This window comes from Haliotis rufescens, unplaced genomic scaffold (assembly GCF_023055435.1).
Source record: "Haliotis rufescens isolate VD_foot unplaced genomic scaffold, xgHalRufe1.0.p SCAF_13, whole genome shotgun sequence".
NCBI classification, from domain to species: Eukaryota; Metazoa; Mollusca; class Gastropoda; order Lepetellida; family Haliotidae; genus Haliotis; species Haliotis rufescens.
In genome coordinates this window covers 29,979,730-29,998,120 of record NW_025963813.1, presented here as the reverse complement: position 1 = coordinate 29,998,120, position 18,391 = coordinate 29,979,730, and the positions used below count along the sequence as shown (strand labels likewise).

General features: G+C 40.2%; 1 protein-coding gene across 2 annotated transcripts in view; it reads left to right on the top strand.

Moving 5' to 3' along the window:
• Nucleotides 1–18,391, top strand: part of LOC124152248 (WD repeat-containing protein 5-like) — an 86,580-nt gene that overhangs the window by 20,069 nt on the left and 48,120 nt on the right. For both annotated transcript variants that reach the window (XM_048394381.1, XM_048394382.1), the window contains exons 8-11: nucleotides 293–381; nucleotides 781–1,000; nucleotides 1,703–1,825; nucleotides 3,637–3,793. In XM_048394381.1, coding sequence (XP_048250338.1) covers nucleotides 293–381; nucleotides 781–1,000; nucleotides 1,703–1,825; nucleotides 3,637–3,793 — 589 coding nt within the window. The remainder of the gene's footprint in view (nucleotides 1–292; nucleotides 382–780; nucleotides 1,001–1,702; nucleotides 1,826–3,636; nucleotides 3,794–18,391) is intronic.

The window sequence follows — 18,391 nt, the reverse complement described above, 5'->3', positions numbered from 1 at the left end:
AGTTGAATGATAGTATATTTCGTGGTTTATGCTGACAGCCTGAAATGTTTATATACGACAGATATAATTTTCCAGAATTAATTGCCAATAACCAAGGGAGCATATTACACACAAGTGCGTATTATACGCGAATAAATAAGTCTTGCGTACATTGATTAATAGGAAGGGGTGCTAATTGGGATTGTTCACTTGTCAATATATTAGCAAATATCACTGTGGGCGCTTATAAGAGCGGAGCGCTTATTATGTCGAATACGGTAATATCCTCTATAAACGATCATGTCAATTACAGACGGTGGCAAGATGGAGATATGGGACATGGAGACCGGGGAGAATCTTCACTCTGTCATCGCCTTTGAAGGAGCTGTCACTGCCATAAAGGTTAGTGCACATATGATTGTCTACAACTTTTGTACCGGAACACTTTCTCCCGTGGGGGATTCGGGGTAAGAAATGGTCTCCAACAACCAATGGAGAATCTTGACTCTGGCATGGCTTTTGAGGGAGCTGTCACTCCAAGGCTCGCTAAATACAATGTTTATTCCTAATGCAGGATATTTACCATCCCCAAACACACTCGCGTGATAATCTCTATATCCGAGTTGAGTAGATTGATGTTTATGATGTCAGTCACTGGATTATCAGGTCCAGGGCAATTATTTACAGTCCGCTATCATAGAGCTGTAATATTGCTGAGTGCTGCGTTAACCAACAAACAAACAAAACCAACAAATTGCAAACTGAAACCTCAGCGTTTTATTCAGTCAACTTTGTTTCCAGATGGCAGACAATCACATCTTCAGCACATCGTCGACCGGTGTGGTCAAAGTGTTCCAGATCAGAGATAACAGCCTGGCGTGTATGTATGAGTCGGAGAACCTCAGATCAGTGTCCGGAGCTCTGGTGACCCCGAGGTTCATCCGATCTCTAGCGGTGTTCAAGCACATGGTGTTCTATGGGGACGATGCCATCAACATCAAGCTCCTGGAGTGGAAGAGAGGTAAGGATTGTGGCCACTATTTGATAGCAGTGGAATATTACATGTTAGTGGCTTAACAGATGGTAGTGGCAAGTGTTTTTCTAATCTGAATGTGAACAAGTCTTGGACCAAAGTAGATTTTTTTAGGAGATGTAAATGAAAAAGTACAATATATAATCTTTGGCCACAGACTTAGATTTGTCTTGAAAGTTCTAAAAATCAACCCGTTTGACATATTTTAGCCACACTTATTGATTGAATGTCCAGTGTCCAAAAGCTGCCAGTGAAACCTGAGAAAGCCAGTTTTCAGCCATTTAAAAGTTTGACATTTCCAGGGCAGTTAACCTACATCCTCTTTTAGCTGAGGGGACACCGGTGCCCCAGTCGTCTAAGGCACCACAGTTCGCTGTGCAGAGTTGTGTCCCTTAGACACGTGAAAAACCTTTGTTTCTAGGTTTGTCAGCACCATACCCGTGCTTGCTGGTTTCACCAAAGTGATAAACGTTTGAGACGTCAATCACTTAGGACTTTCCTCCCACATTAGGCTAACACGCCCACAGTGATATTTGCTTATATATTGACAAGTGAACAATCCCAATTAGCACCCCATCCGATTAATCAGTGTACACAAGACTTATTTATTTGCGTATAATACGCACTTGTGTGTTATATGCCCCCTTAGTTATTGGCACTTTATCAGTGTCACCCCCATGCTTGTTTCAGGCATCGTGAAGAAGTTACCGAACCACACAGACGAGTTTGCCTCTACTGACGCCATCTGCTGCTTCGAGGACCTCCTTGTGGCCTCCAGCTACGACCTCGACAACGGCCTCGGCTACATCAACAGTAAGTTGGACCAACAGGGGCCTTAGCAGCCTCATTAAACAAGATGGATGTATTGCTTTACTTATAGTTATACTGGTGATTCTGGGTAACGGCTGCCTCCCAATTACCTATGCTGGTCGTAAGAGTCAGGTCGTCAGGCTCAGTGACTTGGTTGATTGCACTTAGGAGTTGACGTTCTTACAATGTTTGGCCTTTACTCTGTAGGCCAGTAGGAAAATCCCCTAATTCAATTACACCTAGACATTTTCAATAACAGACAAATATGTATGCCAAATGAATTCTCATGTTCATATGTCATAACCGAAAAAAAAAAAACCAAAATCAACCTCTGGTAAAGGTGTTAAATTTGAGTTTGATTTCCGGTCAAATTTGCTCAATGCCTTTCTTTGCATGTAAAGTAGTTGTCCATTAAGTAGTATCTGTAGGAACCAAAACAACATGGCACCCACAGGTGGTCTCTCCAGCTCGTAGAGGTTTTGTGTCAGTGTTTGGCCTTTGCTCTATGAAGGTTCATACTCCAATGAGCTCCCACAAAGTGAACATGAATAATTTAATATAATTCATTTTTTTTATATAGTTTTTTATATCACTATTTTATACCTCGAGGGGTGTAGCAGTAGATGCGTGGTACTTCATGTTTACAACCATACAACAACCAGCTGTATTGCGGAATAAAATAGTTCCCCAAAAAGAAAGGAGACATGAGCATATGTATGCCCAACTTGTTTTCCAGGAACATCCGTTGTAGTTTGTTTACAAGAAATGTATTCAAATAATCATCATTGGGTGAGAAAGGTCTGTTAAGAACTACCTCAGTAAGTAAGTCACAATGACAGCACGTCGTAATACATTTACATCAAGTATAAGATGCCTAAAGGTCTGACACGATAAACGTGACGGGAGAGATTTCTGAAGTTGTTAATGGACCTGTGGCGGACCTGATAAGGTGATTATCAAAATGAGTCTAATGTAGACTAATGTACATGTTAATCTAGACTCGGATCGAGTCGATACTATGATCGTGGATGGGCATTTCTAAGTTTTGTTTACTAGGATGGGTCGTAGCGAGGATATTCTTGAACGATCATGCAGTCAAACTCTCTGATGTTTCTCAGTGTATGCTAAAACGCTGAGTTCAAGGGTCTGAATGATCAGAAACAATGCTATTATATGTAATTGTACCTGGGAATTCCCATTGGTTTATCCCCAGGAATGTGGATGTCCAACGAAGGAATATGGGTCAGTATCTTTGTATTCGTAAGAACATGGCTGACAAAGCTGCATCAGCCAATGAAGTAAGCGCATTTGGTCATGAGGTGATGCTAAGTTGCTTGAACCTGGAGTTGTTCCCCTTAGCCCATTGCTGAGGCAAATGATACATGCTTAAAGAATTACTCTCGTAATATTTCCAGCAATGAGACACCAGTATTAGTTTGAATGTGGGGTGGGGCCTTGAGCAAATACATTTCCAACAGAGCAATATTACTAAATACAACATAAACTTCAAATTAAACATTCATATCATCCTACCTGACAAGCAGGACATTGCACATAACATCAATCACTGGTTTTTCTGGTCTAGACTTGATTATTTACAGGCCGTTATCATATAGCTGGAATATTGCTGAGTGTGGTCTTATCAACGAACAAAACAAACAAAATCGGTTGTCTTGACGGAAACACGAAATATATTCTCCAATCGCTTATGACATTGGCGCCTGAATTTTTAAAATAAACTCTGAATCAATGACTGTTTTAGCGAGCTCCAGTACTAGCAGGGATCTTGTATTGTGATTTTGTGTTGCCTTCAGTTCGGTCTCTACCACACGGAGACTACCTCGCCACTCTTGATGACGAAGACACGGAGAGAATCATCTGCCTGGGATGTGCAAGAACAAAGTCTGGCAATTTGGTGCTGGTGACCGGAGGAATGCAGTTGAAGGTGTGGGAAATAGATGCCATTCACCGGTAAGCACATTTGTCAGAACACATATATGTCACGCATTTCTTTTTCTTGTTTTTCAAAGAGTGGAATTAATCCGAGGTCGTGCACAAGCTAAGGAGTACTTACTTTGGAAGGATGTTATGAACTGTTTGATCTTGCATTCCATCGTTGGAAGCTTGTCCTGCTTATAAGAATGTTTTTTTTGTTTGGAAGCATTTTTTGTTTCAGTTTTTAATTTTGCATAATTCAATCACCGGTTGGGGATTCTGGGACGTCATAGGTCATTAGTAGTCATTGATTGTCAGGATTCTGGGACATCATAGGTCATTAGTAGCCATTGATTGTCAGGATTCTGGGACGTCATAGGTCATTAGTAGCCATTGATTGTCAGGAGTCTGGGACGTCATTAGTAGCCATTGATTGTCAGGATTCTGGGACGTTATAAGTCATTAGAAGCCATTGATTGTCAGGATTCTGGGATGCCTTAGGTCCTTAGTAGCCATTGATTGTCAGGATTCTGGGACATCAGAGGTCATTAGTAGCCATTGATTGTCAGGATTCTGGGACGTCATAGGTCATAAGTAGCCATTGATTGTCGGGATTCTGGGACGTCATAGGTCATTAGTAGCCATTGATTGTTAGGATTCTGGGATGTCATTAGTAGCCATTGATTGTCAGGATTTTGGGATGCCATAGGTCCTTAGAAGCCATTGGTTGTCAGGATTCTGGGATGCCATAGGTCCTTAGTAGCCATTGATTGTCAGGATTCTGGAAGGTCATAGGTCATTAGAAGCCATTGATTGTCAGGATTCCGGGAGGTCATAGGTCATTAGTAGCCATTGATTGTCAGGATTCTGGTTAGAACTGGCCCCAGTAACCCATGGCTGATGACTAAACAGATCAGTGACGTGGCTCGGTCATGTGGTTGATTGTGTGTCATCGTACCCTCATGGTTTTTATCATTTTCACAATATCAGTCACTGGATTGTTTGTTCCAGACGTGATTATTTTACAGGCCATCATCAAAAAGCTAGAATATTTGTGACAAGGATGTTAAAGAACCCACATGCACACACACACACACGCACGCACACGCACACGCACACGCACACGCACACGCACACGCACAGCACACAGCACACAAAGGCACACAAAGGCACACACACACTCACGCACACGCACACACACAAGTACACACACATACATACACACTCACACTGTCAAGAGTGAGGACACATACATACACACTCACACTGTCAAGAGTAAGGACCAGTATGACTTGGTTTATTGTCAGTTATTTGACAGTGTGCATGGGTTGTCAATGTCAACTAACCATGCCAAGCCTGTGTGTCAGCTTTACAGATCATCACTGTCATATTTATTTCACCTGTCCTGAAAAATCAAGGTGTTTTGCACAATCTTCCTCAGTGGCCTAAGGAGTTGTAACTCGCTGTTCAGAGTTACATCCCTTTGCCATGGCAGGATCTGCTGCTTGTAAGTTCTCAGCCTGGATATTCCCACTGTAGAGTTGTCTCCCTTGCCATGCCACAATCTGCTGGTTGTAGGTTCTTATCCTGGATAATCCAGATTATAATCCTTCATATGCCAGCACCCTATAGTCCGGTCAAAATAACGATAGACCCACCACAAATTGCAACAGAAATGTTTTTAGTTGATTCATATTTAACAAGCCCTCCTTAACATCATATCAAAAATCTAGAACCTGGGATTCGAACCCACAACCATAGGTTTCTGGCGTGCCCAAGGGACGCAACTCTGCACAGCGAATCGCGGCGCCTTAGACGACTGGGCCACCCGTGTCCCCCGGTTCTCTCATGATCTCTTGGACTTGTCCTTCAAACTTCTGTTCAGACTTGTTTGCTCTTGCCATTGCCTTTACTGATGACCTTGTTATCCTGTCTCCTTGGTAAACATGGCCGCCAATGTGTACCTTGTCGGGAAACATATATTTGTCAACATTTATTGATGACCTCTCTTGACATATAAGGTTTAAAATGGAAACTTTTTAAAATGAAGGTTTTCAAACAAATAAACAATTTTTAATATTATCAAATAAATAAAGTTAAAACTAACAATGATTATGTAGATAAATAAATATGGATATATGTGTTTTCCCCCCAATTCTGTTTTTGTTTTTGTTTCAAAGGCCGGTTATTTCACTTTTATGCAAAATAGATACAAACTATAGATACAAAAGGACTGCATATGATGCCAGCTTTCATTTGATATCTAACTTGATATGGTTAAAGGAAAAATGAAACATTAAGTTTTCTGGCTTTTTTTTATTTTACATTGATTTACCCCCAAAAGATCATACCAAAACTAAACAATTTTCACCAACTAAGTTTTTCCTAGATTTTAACTATGTTGTGAGGAATCCTGGGGAAGAATATAGGTCCCCAGGGAGCTGAGAATGAAAATCAAAAATCAGGGTGATAATAGTGTAGCACTATGAGCATCCACTTAGTGACTGTAATCTTGCGCATTATAAATGCACTTATTATTATTATTATTATCGATCGGTGAAATAGTTTCTTTAAACTTGTGGAATAATTGAATAATATTGAATAAAGTGTCCTCATGCTTTAACCATAATAGTTCAGGGCAAAACTATACTTCAGTATGCTATACGCTACAGGCTACAGGCTACAGGCTACAGGTTACACGCTTCAGGCTACACACAACTACAGCGTACTCCATGGTGTTGGTATGGCTTCTGTGTGGCGAGACCTTCCCTGTCTGCATGTAAATAGCATGTGATACACATGGAAGGCGTGTATGTGCGATACACGCCCTAGTTTGATAACGGGAAAAAGTCTTTTTGCAAGTCACTGTGCTTCTTTCTATGAGGACTGTTCTTTATCTAAATGTTCTGTTATCAGCTTTTTAGGACTGTGTGGTTCATCATCTGTCCGTTGACATCATCGTCTCCAAAACAGACGTAATGACCATGAAACTTTAAAACTTTCTGACTGAGATTTGATGATGGCATCAAAATAACATTTGAAGTGTTGTTTTTTGTTCAAATGATGAAGTAAATAATTGTAAAAGATAATGAAGATCTTCTGAGGTACTGCAATGTCTCATCTTCCTGAGGCAAGGGAGTTAACTGACTGTGAAAATCCAGTTCCAGCCTTGATGAGGCGGCCACGGGGGGCCCAGTTGTCTAAGGCGCTGCAATTCACTGTGCAGAGTTGCTTCCCTTGGGCACGCCAGAAACCTATGATTGTGGGTTCGAATCCCGGTTCGCCCCGATTATGTTTCTAGGTTTGTCAGCACCATACCCATGCTTGTGGGTTTCACCGAAGTGGTAAACGTCTAAGACCTGCATCACTTCGGGCTTCCCTCCCACATTAAGCTGACACGCCGCAATATAACTGGAATACTGTTAAAAGCGGCGTTAAACCCAACTCACTCACTCCAGCCTTGATGAACGAGGCTGGAATTTCGTGGCTCAATCGTTATGCCACCAGTGGCAGTTACGAGCTATGTGCCTTCTATGTCCCTCCTATTGACCAATCAGATTATACATGTAGTATCATATTTCTTGCATTTGTTTCAAACAAAATGACGGTGTGCAGTCATGATGATCTTATTGTTAATCAAGATCTATATCGAATAAGACGGGTTTAAAATCGCTAAGTGCATCAAATTACTTTAGCACCTTGATTAAAAACATGAAAAGATTTGGAAAATATCTGTTAACACCAAGTTGACGGTACACATGCTTTGCCAATCCTGCAATCGACCAATATCTGCATGGCAGTTTACGAACCAGATGTCTATTTCGTTTCCCGATTTTGATGGCACTATGCATGGATCGTTAGTCCAGCCAACAATTTAGAACTCCGAAATCCAAGCCTAGTTCGGCCAGGGTTGAAACTGGACTTTTATAGCCTTGGGAAGATGTAATGTCTAGAAATTTGAAGTATTGATATGTATAGCAATGCAATGGATTTAAGATTTGTTCATGCCAGTAGATAGGGTAAAATAAAACATAGGCTTTTAATTGTTTTTATCTTCAGAAAAACATTAAGCTTAGAAATATCCACAAGACCCAGAGAATACCATATAAGGATGTGAAGGAGCATAATACATCATGGAATGGAAATAATTGTTTGCCTGTTAACATTGATAAAGATGTTCTTCAATGGTGGAATCATATTATGAGAAAGGAAACAGATTCAATAATTGATATTTTGGAGGATTTGTATAACTACAACTGGATTCAGACTTTATTGGAGTGTTAGAAATTGGCACTAGTCCTATAGTCCTTGCACACTGTCCAATAGTTAAGGTATCATACTGAGTCGTAGACATTTGCCTTTTTTATGGGTTTTGCACTATGTTATCAATATAAGCACTAATGGACTAAAAATGTTAGTTTCTACCGCTGCTTTATTGTGGCATTTAGTGTGAAAATGAAGGGGTTTTTTCTTTGAAAAGAACTAAGAATAACTCAGTGATCAGTCAGAAACTGTGGGAATCAGAAACAGAAATATCCGATTCAAGTTATCTTAACTTTTAACTTAATAAGGCTCTGAAGAAGTTAAAAAATGCCCCATATTTTTATATGGCTGTAGTCAACATTGTCCCCATGTGGGAAGTTGGTGTGACAAGTGGACGCTGTAACCATGGCTACCCCATCTTGTCAAGTGAGATCGACTTATACTTGTCTATATACTGAAACTATCATATACTAAAATGTAATACAATAATACAAAATAAATACAAGTTTCGGCTAGAAGATGCAAATATGAGCTTATCCTATAACTGAACTTCAAGATTGTCAGGGGTGCTGAGGGTAAAGTGGTGGAGGTGGTGGTTAAGTTTACTGGTGATGCGGACTATGAAAAGTCTATTTGCACCCACTGAATGATTGATGTTACCATAGAGTTATCTCCCTTTGACCATCCATGCCCTGGCTTCTCCATGAGTTAATAACAGATGAAATCCACATCTGTATATCTGATGTATTTATCCTCATCATAATTTGGAATATTGACTCAGGGTTTGAAAGTTGATCTCCTTTGCATATTGATGTCATGAAAATTTTATTTTGAATAACATAATAAAAGCTAAAATATAAGTCTTTGGCTCCAGCCTTCTTAATTCATGAGCACACAATCTATATATTGTTTGTAAATGAATGATAACTCAAAGTTTCTGTCAGCATAATAAAAACTGAGGTTTTGATTTCTTTGACAAAAATATTGTTTCCAGTTTTCTTTGTTGACAAATTGATTGCATTGTTCTGGATCTTGTCCTGGGGCCTCATTGGTACAAGAGTTACTTCCCTTTGGTCACAGTTTCATGCTTTTTCTGCCAGTGTGGGGCATTTTGATATTACGAACCGTTTAATACAGTACACATGTACTCAGCTTGTTTGTAATTATGACTCAGGACTGCTTTATGTCAATAGAGCAGCCTTGTTGTCAAGTTATTATATTATGTGCTGAACCATGGCATTGAATTCATTTGGTAAAATGTATTTTTTATGAATAAGTAAGCATAAGAATTTATGGATGAACAACTTCTTTATTACAATTATGAGTAACGTTTCGGTGTTGGTTCTAACACCGTTATCAAGCAAGTGATATACAGAGTGTGGTTGACAAGTATCTGTACAAGTAGGAGGCAATGTTTATACAGTAGAGTAGATATTGTTATACTGGAGTAGAGAAGCCTGTTATGTACACACAAGGGTAGTGATGACAATCATCGTTGAAATTAGTGACATAAACAAAGGATGAAGCCACTAATATAAACAACGGGATTATGGCTGATTGGGTGGGGTGTGTGTGTGTCTTTGATGAGTTGATGGTACGCGGGGTATGTAATAAAGAAGTTGTTCATCCATAAATTCTTATCCTTACTTAGTACTCCAACTTCTAAATGCCTATCAAAGAAGAAGTGTTTTATGATTGTTGTATATTTTTGTTGCATTTTTTATTTTGATTTGCTATTCAATTTCACCATGTTGAGTTTATTTTTTTAGCAGGACTATGAGTTTTATAACAGAAATATTATTATACATTTATTAAACAGTTTTTATAAAAGAACTTATTATTACTCAACACTTCGTAATCAGGCAATACTGATAAAGATTCCCCAGGAAGCACTGGAAAGTTTAAATTCGTTTTGTAATTCTATATTTAAATATGATCTGTTTAAAAAGAATGATGATTATATTTAAAGGATTATTTTGTGGAAATCCAAGCAGAAATGTGTTGTATTGATAACTCTATTCTAATATGGATTTTTGTATGAAGCCAATTTGCTGGCCTATACCCATATTGCCAAGCAATGACAGAAAAAACACCTGATGTTCTTAAATATATGTATTTGTTTTTTTTACATTTCCAGCTGCTATACAATTTCAGCATGGTTAGGGTTGGTTGGTTGGTTGGTTGGTTGGTTATTTCAGCTGGACCAAACAATCCAGTGATTGATATCATGAGCATCGATCCACACAGTTGGGATCGATGACATGCATCAACCAAGTCAGCGAGCCTGACCATCAGATCCCGTTAGTCGCCTTTTACGACAAGCATAGTCGCCTTTTACGGCAAGCATGGGTTGCTGAAGATCTTTTCTACCCCGGATCTTCATGGGCCCAGCATGGTTGGGACTATTTTTAGTCAGGCAAAGAGTTAACAGCATAGGTTAAGAAGACCAGAATATATTGAACTGATCTTGTCGTGAACTTAATATTGCTCAACATTTCGTAATCAGGTAATATCTATAAAGTTTCCCCAGGAAGCACTGGAAAGTTTGAATTTGTTTGTGATTCTATATTTAAATATGATCAGTTTAAAAAGAATGATGATTACATTTAAAGGATGATTTTGTGGAAATCCAAGCAGAAATGTGTTGTATTGATAACTCTATTCTAATATGGATTTTTGTATGAAGCCAATTTGGTAAACTATTGCCTTCACACGTGTTCTAATTTGGATGGAAAACCAATGAAAGTAACAACACCTGATTTTCTGAAATTTGGATATTAGGATATTATGGCCCAAATGATGTTAGGAACGAGGACTATAGCATGAAAATGTGTCTGGCTGCAGTTCGAAAATTCAAAATACTTTGTTGTTTGTAATGGCATTCCTCTGTGATGTCGCATTCCAGTGTACCTGCTTCATGATATGACTAGACGAGATCAGACTCTGTGACTTGGTTGTTTTTTTGTCATCGTACAAGAGCGGTGTGTCAGTCTCTGATTTGTCCATCTTCTCCAGGCAAGGGAGTTAACTGACTATAAAAGTCCAGTTTCCACCCTTGCCAAACTAGGCTTGAATTTCTGGGTTGATCGTAGCACCACCAGTGGCTATTACAAGTTACGTCCCTTCTATGTCCCTCCTAATGACCAATCGTCACTCCGCTGGACTTTTATAGTCAATTACCTCCCTTGTCCAGACACGATTTACAGGCAACTGGAATATGAGGGTGCCATCCCCCACCTCGAAGCACGACTTAATTTGACTTGAAGTCCAATTTAAGAACCCTAGTAGTGAGTGAGTGAGTGAGTGAGTGAGTTGGGTTTAACACAGCTTTTAACAGTATTCCAGTTATATCATGGTGTGTCAGCTTAATGTGGGAGGAAAGCCCGAAGTGATTCAGATATTTTTTTTTTTTACATTTCCAGCTGCTATACAATTTCAGCATGGTTAGGATTTGTTGGTTGGTTTCTTGTTTAACGCCACACTCAGTAATATTCCAGCTGGACCAGACAATCCAGTGATTGATATCATGAGCATCCATCCACACAGTTGGGATCGATGACATGCATCAACAAGGTCAGCGAGCCTGACAATCCGATCCCGTTAGTCGCATTTTACGGCAAGCATGGGTTGCTGAATATCTTTTCTACCCCGGATCTTCACTGGTTGGGACTATTTTTAGTCAGGCAAAGAGTTAACAGCATATGTTGAGAAGACCAGAATATATTGAACTGATCTTGTCGTGAACTTAATATTGCTCAACATTTCGTAATCAGGTAATATCTATAAAGTTTCCCCAGGAAGCACTGGAAAGTTTGAATTTGTTTGTGATTCTATATTTAAATATGATCTGTTTAAAAAGAATGATGATTACATTTTAAGGATGATTTTGTGGAAATCCAAGCAGAAATGTGTTGTATTGATAACTCTATTCTAATATGGATTTTTGTATGAAGCCAATTTGGTAAACTATTGCCTTCACGCGTGTTCTAATTTGGATGGAAAACCAATGAAAGCAACAACACCTGATTTTCTGAAATTTGGATATTAGGGTATTATGGCCTAAATGATGTTAGGAACGAGGACTATAGCATGAAAATGTGTCTGGCTGCAGTTTGAAAATTCAAAATACTTTGTTGTTTATAATGGCATTCCTCTGTGATGTCGCATTCCAGTATACCTGCTTCATGATATGACTAGACGAGATCAGACTCTGTGACTTGGTTGGTTTTTTGTCATCGTACAAGAGTGGTGTGTCAGTCTCTGATTTGTCCATCTTCTGCAGGCAAGGGAGTTAACTGACTGTAAAAGTCCAGTTTCCACCCTTGCCAAACTAGGCTTGAATTTCTGGGTTGATCGTAGCACCACCAGTGGCTATTACAAGTTATGTCCCTTCTATGTCCCTCCTAATGACCAATCGTCACTCCGCTGGACTTTTATAGTCAATTACCTCCCTTGTCCAGACACGATTTACAGGCAACTGGAATATGAGGGTGCCATCCCCCACCTCGAAGCACGACTTAATTTGACTTGAAGTCCAATTTAAGAACCCTAGTAGTGAGTGAGTGAGTGAGTGAGTGAGTTGGGTTTAACACAGCTTTTAACAGTATTCCAGTTATATCATGGTGTGTCAGCTTAATGTGGGAGGAAAGCCCGAAGTGATTCAGATATTTTTTTTTTTTACATTTCCAGCTGCTATACAATTTCAGCATGGTTAGGATTTGTTGGTTGGTTTCTTGTTTAACGCCACACTCAGTAATATTCCAGCTGGACCAGACAATCCAGTGATTGATATCATGAGCATCCATCCACACAGTTGGGATCGATGACATGCATCAACAAGGTCAGCGAGCCTGACAATCCGATCCCGTTAGTCGCATTTTACGGCAAGCATGGGTTGCTGAATATCTTTTCTACCCCGGATCTTCACTGGTTGGGACTATTTTTAGTCAGGCAAAGAGTTAACAGCATATGTTGAGAAGACCAGAATATATTGAACTGATCTTGTCGTGAACTTAATATTGCTCAACATTTCGTAATCAGGTAATATCTATAAAGTTTCCCCAGGAAGCACTGGAAAGTTTGAATTTGTTTGTGATTCTATATTTAAATATGATCTGTTTAAAAAGAATGATGATTACATTTTAAGGATGATTTTGTGGAAATCCAAGCAGAAATGTGTTGTATTGATAACTCTATTCTAATATGGATTTTTGTATGAAGCCAATTTGGTAAACTATTGCCTTCACGCGTGTTCTAATTTGGATGGAAAACCAATGAAAGCAACAACACCTGATTTTCTGAAATTTGGATATTAGGGTATTATGGCCTAAATGATGTTAGGAACGAGGACTATAGCATGAAAATGTGTCTGGCTGCAGTTTGAAAATTCAAAATACTTTGTTGTTTATAATGGCATTCCTCTGTGATGTCGCATTCCAGTATACCTGCTTCATGATATGACTAGACGAGATCAGACTCTGTGACTTGGTTGGTTTTTTGTCATCGTACAAGAGTGGTGTGTCAGTCTCTGATTTGTCCATCTTCTGCAGGCAAGGGAGTTAACTGACTGTAAAAGTCCAGTTTCCACCCTTGCCAAACTAGGCTTGAATTTCTGGGTTGATCGTAGCACCACCAGTGGCTATTACAAGTTATGTCCCTTCTATGTCCCTCCTAATGACCAATCGTCTCTCCTCTGGACTTTTATAGTCAATTACCTCCCTTGTCCTTGTTACAGGCAACTGGAATATGAGGGTGCCATCCCCCACACATCGAAGCACCACTTAATTGAGTTGGGTTTAACACAGCTTTTAACAGTATTCCAGTTATATCATGGCGTGTCAGCTTAATGTGGGAGGAAAGCCCGAAGTGATGCAGGTCTCAGACGTTATGGTGCTGACAAACCTAGAAACATAATTGGAGTGAACTGGGATTCGAACCCACAATCATAGGTTTCTGGCATGCCCAAGGGACGCAACTCTGCACAGCAAATCATGGCACCTTAGATGACTGGGCCACCCGTGCCCCCTTAAGAACTCTAGAGTCATTTCAGTGTATACAGCTTATACAAGTACATTAGGCTGGGATTTTAACATAGAATGCATGACCTAGCATACTCATGGTACATTGTATATTGTATATTGTACAGTGTACAATGTATATTCATTCTTTGCAAGAAAAACAGACAAAAATATTTCAACATTGTGATATTGGCATCCGCATATCAGATAAACATTTCAAGGCATCCAACGTATGTATCTGGGAAATGACTCAGAGAGCTCGGCATCAGGTGTATCAAAATGGGATTGGCACCCCCAAATATTGCTGAGTGTGGCATTTTAACACCAAACAAACAAGACGTTCATTTTTGTCTTTCCACACGTTAAGCTGACATGCTGTGGTGGAATGTTTGTTTGTTTGTTTGTTTGTTTGTTGTTTAACGCCGCACTCAGCAATATTACAGCTATATGAAGGCGGTCTGTAAAGTAATCGAATCTGGGCCAGACAATCCAGTGATTGACATCATGAGCATCGATCCGGCAATTGGGATCGATGACATGTATCAAGAGCATCTTACCCGAGCTCGTAGGTTCACAAAAGTGGTTAACATCTAAGATCTTCATCACTTTGGGCTCTCATTCAGCATCAAGCCGAGTGGAGAGAGGGTCTGCTCAAAGAGTGGAATGTTGGTGCTTCAATTCCCGGCTGTGTCATATCAAAAGACGTTAAGATATGACACTTGTTGTTACCTTGCCTGCTTTTGGCATGATTGGGTTAAAACTATATATATGCTAAGTAACTGCAATAATCCTGAATGTGACATAAATGATTAAGGCCCCATTTCACCTTATCTCATCTCACCTAGCCTCGCATCGCATTACATCACATCATCTCACATCACATCACATCACATCACATCACATCACATCACATCACATCACATCATCTCACATCACATCAATCCCGTCACATCACATCACATCACATCACATCACATCAATCACATCACATCACATCACATCACATCACATCACATCACATCACATCACATCACATCACATCACATCAATCCCGTCACATCACATCACATCAATCCCGTCACATCACATCACATCACATCACATCACAAGCCTTCACACCTTAATGTGGCCAGAATATTGTTCAAAGTCCCCTTACAAGCTGATGAAGCTGATTGATAACTGACATAGACCAGTGATCAATATGCTCTGTAGAATTCTGCCTGTAATGAGAAATCAACATGTTAACTACATCTATAACCTGCTTTATAATAAGACCATGTGATCAATTTGGAATAAAATGTCACCATCAATGATCGCAAGTGTAGGTCAATGACACGGGGAGAACCCCAGATAACAGATATTTCTGTTTGGATGACCATAAATACTTGATGAATTGAACACGCTCTCTCACGCCATGGTTCTGTCACGTACAGCAGTGGTTTCAGACTCCATTGACATGAGGGCGGTGGGGTAGCCTAGTGGTTAAAGCATTCGCTTGTGACACGAAAGCCTGGGTTTGATTCACCACATGGGTATGTGTGAAATCCATTTCTGGTGCCCACCGCTATGATATTACTAGACTATTGTTAAAAGTGGAATAAATCCACACTCACTCACTCACTCACTCACTCACTCACTCACTCACTCACTCACTCACTCACTGTTGTCATGATAAAATCAAAAACATTAAAAGCATGCTATCTCACTCACTCGCCAACATAACTCACTGGAATACTGTCTATTGTAGAGTTACACCCAAGTCACTCACATTCAAAATACTGCTGCAGATCAAATAGAATTAAGATAGAGCTGTTGATAATTGGTCAGTCACTGTAATTTGCAAACATACTTTTTCCAGACATTAAGACATTAAAATCACTTTGAGGAATGGGGGACTGGGTTCTGTTCCACAAAGAGATCTTAGCGCTAAGGTGATCGTAACTCCCATACTTTACCTGAGACTTACAAACATCTTAGCGTTAAAATCACTTTGAGGAATGGGGAACTGGGTTCCGTTCCACAAAGAGATCTTAGCGCTAAGGTGATCGTAACTCCCATACTTTACCAGAGACTTACAAACATCTTAGCGTTAAAATCACTTTGAGGAATGGGGAACTGGGTTCCATTCCACAAAGAGATCTTAGCGCTAAGGTGATCGTAACTCCCATACTTTAACAGAGGCTTACAAACATCTTAGCGCTAAGATTGCTTGTGGAATGGGGCTTGGGTTAAGTGCAAGAGTTTACTATGACTATGTGTCAGTCATGAGTGACTTCATCTTACCCATCTCACCAATGTTGACCTCCCATGACCCTAGAGTGTTGTGTATGGAGGTCGGTGTATCTACTCACCTACATACACACCTGTTTACCTGTGTGACGAGGTACCAGCTTCCCCCATGTGTAGTCAGTCGTGCGTGGGGATGTAGTAGTACATTACGTTCGTGTGTACTTAGCCTGTACACCGGCCCACTACTTGTGGGGTCATTTCAAGGACAACAAATACATTGCAAAGAGATGACATGTAGGTCAGCAAATATTTTAGATGAGACGGGGGCACGGGTGGCCCAGTCGTCTAAGGCGCTGTGGTTCGCTGTGCAGAGTTGCGTCCCTTGGGCACACCAGAAACCTATGATTGTGGGTTCGAATCCCGGTTCACCCCGATTATGTTTCTAGATTTGTCAGCACCATACCTGTGCTTGTGGGTTTCACCGAAGTGGTAAACGTCTCAGACCTGCATCACTTCGGGCTTTCCTCCCACATTAAGCTGACACACCATGAGATAACTGGAATACTGTTAAAAGCGGCGTTAAACCCAATTCACTTACTTACTTACTTTAAATGAGAAATTATTGGTCTAGTCAATAAAGCATCTGCCTGTAGAGTTAATGGTCGGTGGTTCGATACCCGGTTGAATCATACCAAAAGAAGGTAAGAGATGGTACTTATTTTTAGCCTACCTTAACATTAACAGGACATTAACAGGATGAAACAAGGACTGGTCAGCTCGATTTAGTAGTATGTGTCTGAGTGTCGTGTTCATGTTAAACTGCTGCATGGTATCTCAATGGGCTAACTCTATAAAACCGTCATTAGACCAGACTAGCATGCACCCTCACACCTATGCACCCACACAATACAAACAACTTGTAAGACCTTGATCATGTTTGTCAGCATGGTACACAAAGCTCATGGATTTCACCAAAGTGTCAAAGACCTTGATCATGTTTGACAGCATCATACATAAAGCTCATGGATTTCACCAAAGTGTCAAAGACCTTGATCATGTTTGACAGCATCGTGCACAAAGCTCATGGGTTTCACCAGAGTGTCAATGCCCTTGATCATGTTTGACAGCATCATACATAAAGCTCATGGGTTTCACCAAAGTGTCAATGTGTAAGACCTTGACTATGTTTGACAGCATCATACACAAAGCTCAAGGGTTTCACCAAAGTGTCAATGCCCTTGATTATGTTTGACAGCATCATACACAAAGCTCAAGGGTTTCAACAAAGTGTCAATGTCCAAGACCTTGATTATGTTTGACAGCATCATACACAAAGCTCAAACAAGTGTATTTTCAGTGAGAACTTATCTGAGAATCTGTGTCCATGTATTTATTGAAAGATGGCTGCCTCGAAATCGGTTACCTTTGCATGTGTAGTAACTAGAGAAAGGCTCTCAAACTGATTGTATCTTTACTAATTTTCTGATACTCCAGGTCACCAAAGATCAGTACCCGGATAACGATCATGGTATCCATTTCTGTTCAACTGATTAAAAGTCAGGTTGAGATCAATATTGAAGAATTGCTGACGACTTGTGTACGTGTATATACTCCCCTTTCATGCAATGAAAAGGTCAAGGTCATAGGCTCTTGTAGATGATGCACTGACCGGAGAGGAAGAGTGAGTAAGTTGGATTAGCCTAGTGGTTAAAGCGTTCGCTCATCACGCCGAAGACCCAGGTTCGATTCCCAACATGGGTACAATGTGTGAGGCCCATTTCTGGTGTCCCCCGCCGTGATATTGCTGGAATATTGCTAAAAGCGGCAGTCGTCTGAGGTGAATTCCGATTCGCCCTGATTATGTTTCTAGGTTTGTCAGCACCATACCGTGGGATTGGCCAAGGTGGTAAACGTCTGAGACCTGCATCACTTAGGGCTTTCCTGGAATATTATTAAAAGCGGTGTTCAACTCACTCACTCACTCACCCACCCACCCATTCATATAAGCATATAATCAAAACAGAACAGGTTGCTACTGCTATAGGCTAAGGGCTTGGTCCCGTCCCTGTGAGATACAACAACATAGGAGAGTAACTTACACCTGTTCCTGAATACAGATAGATGG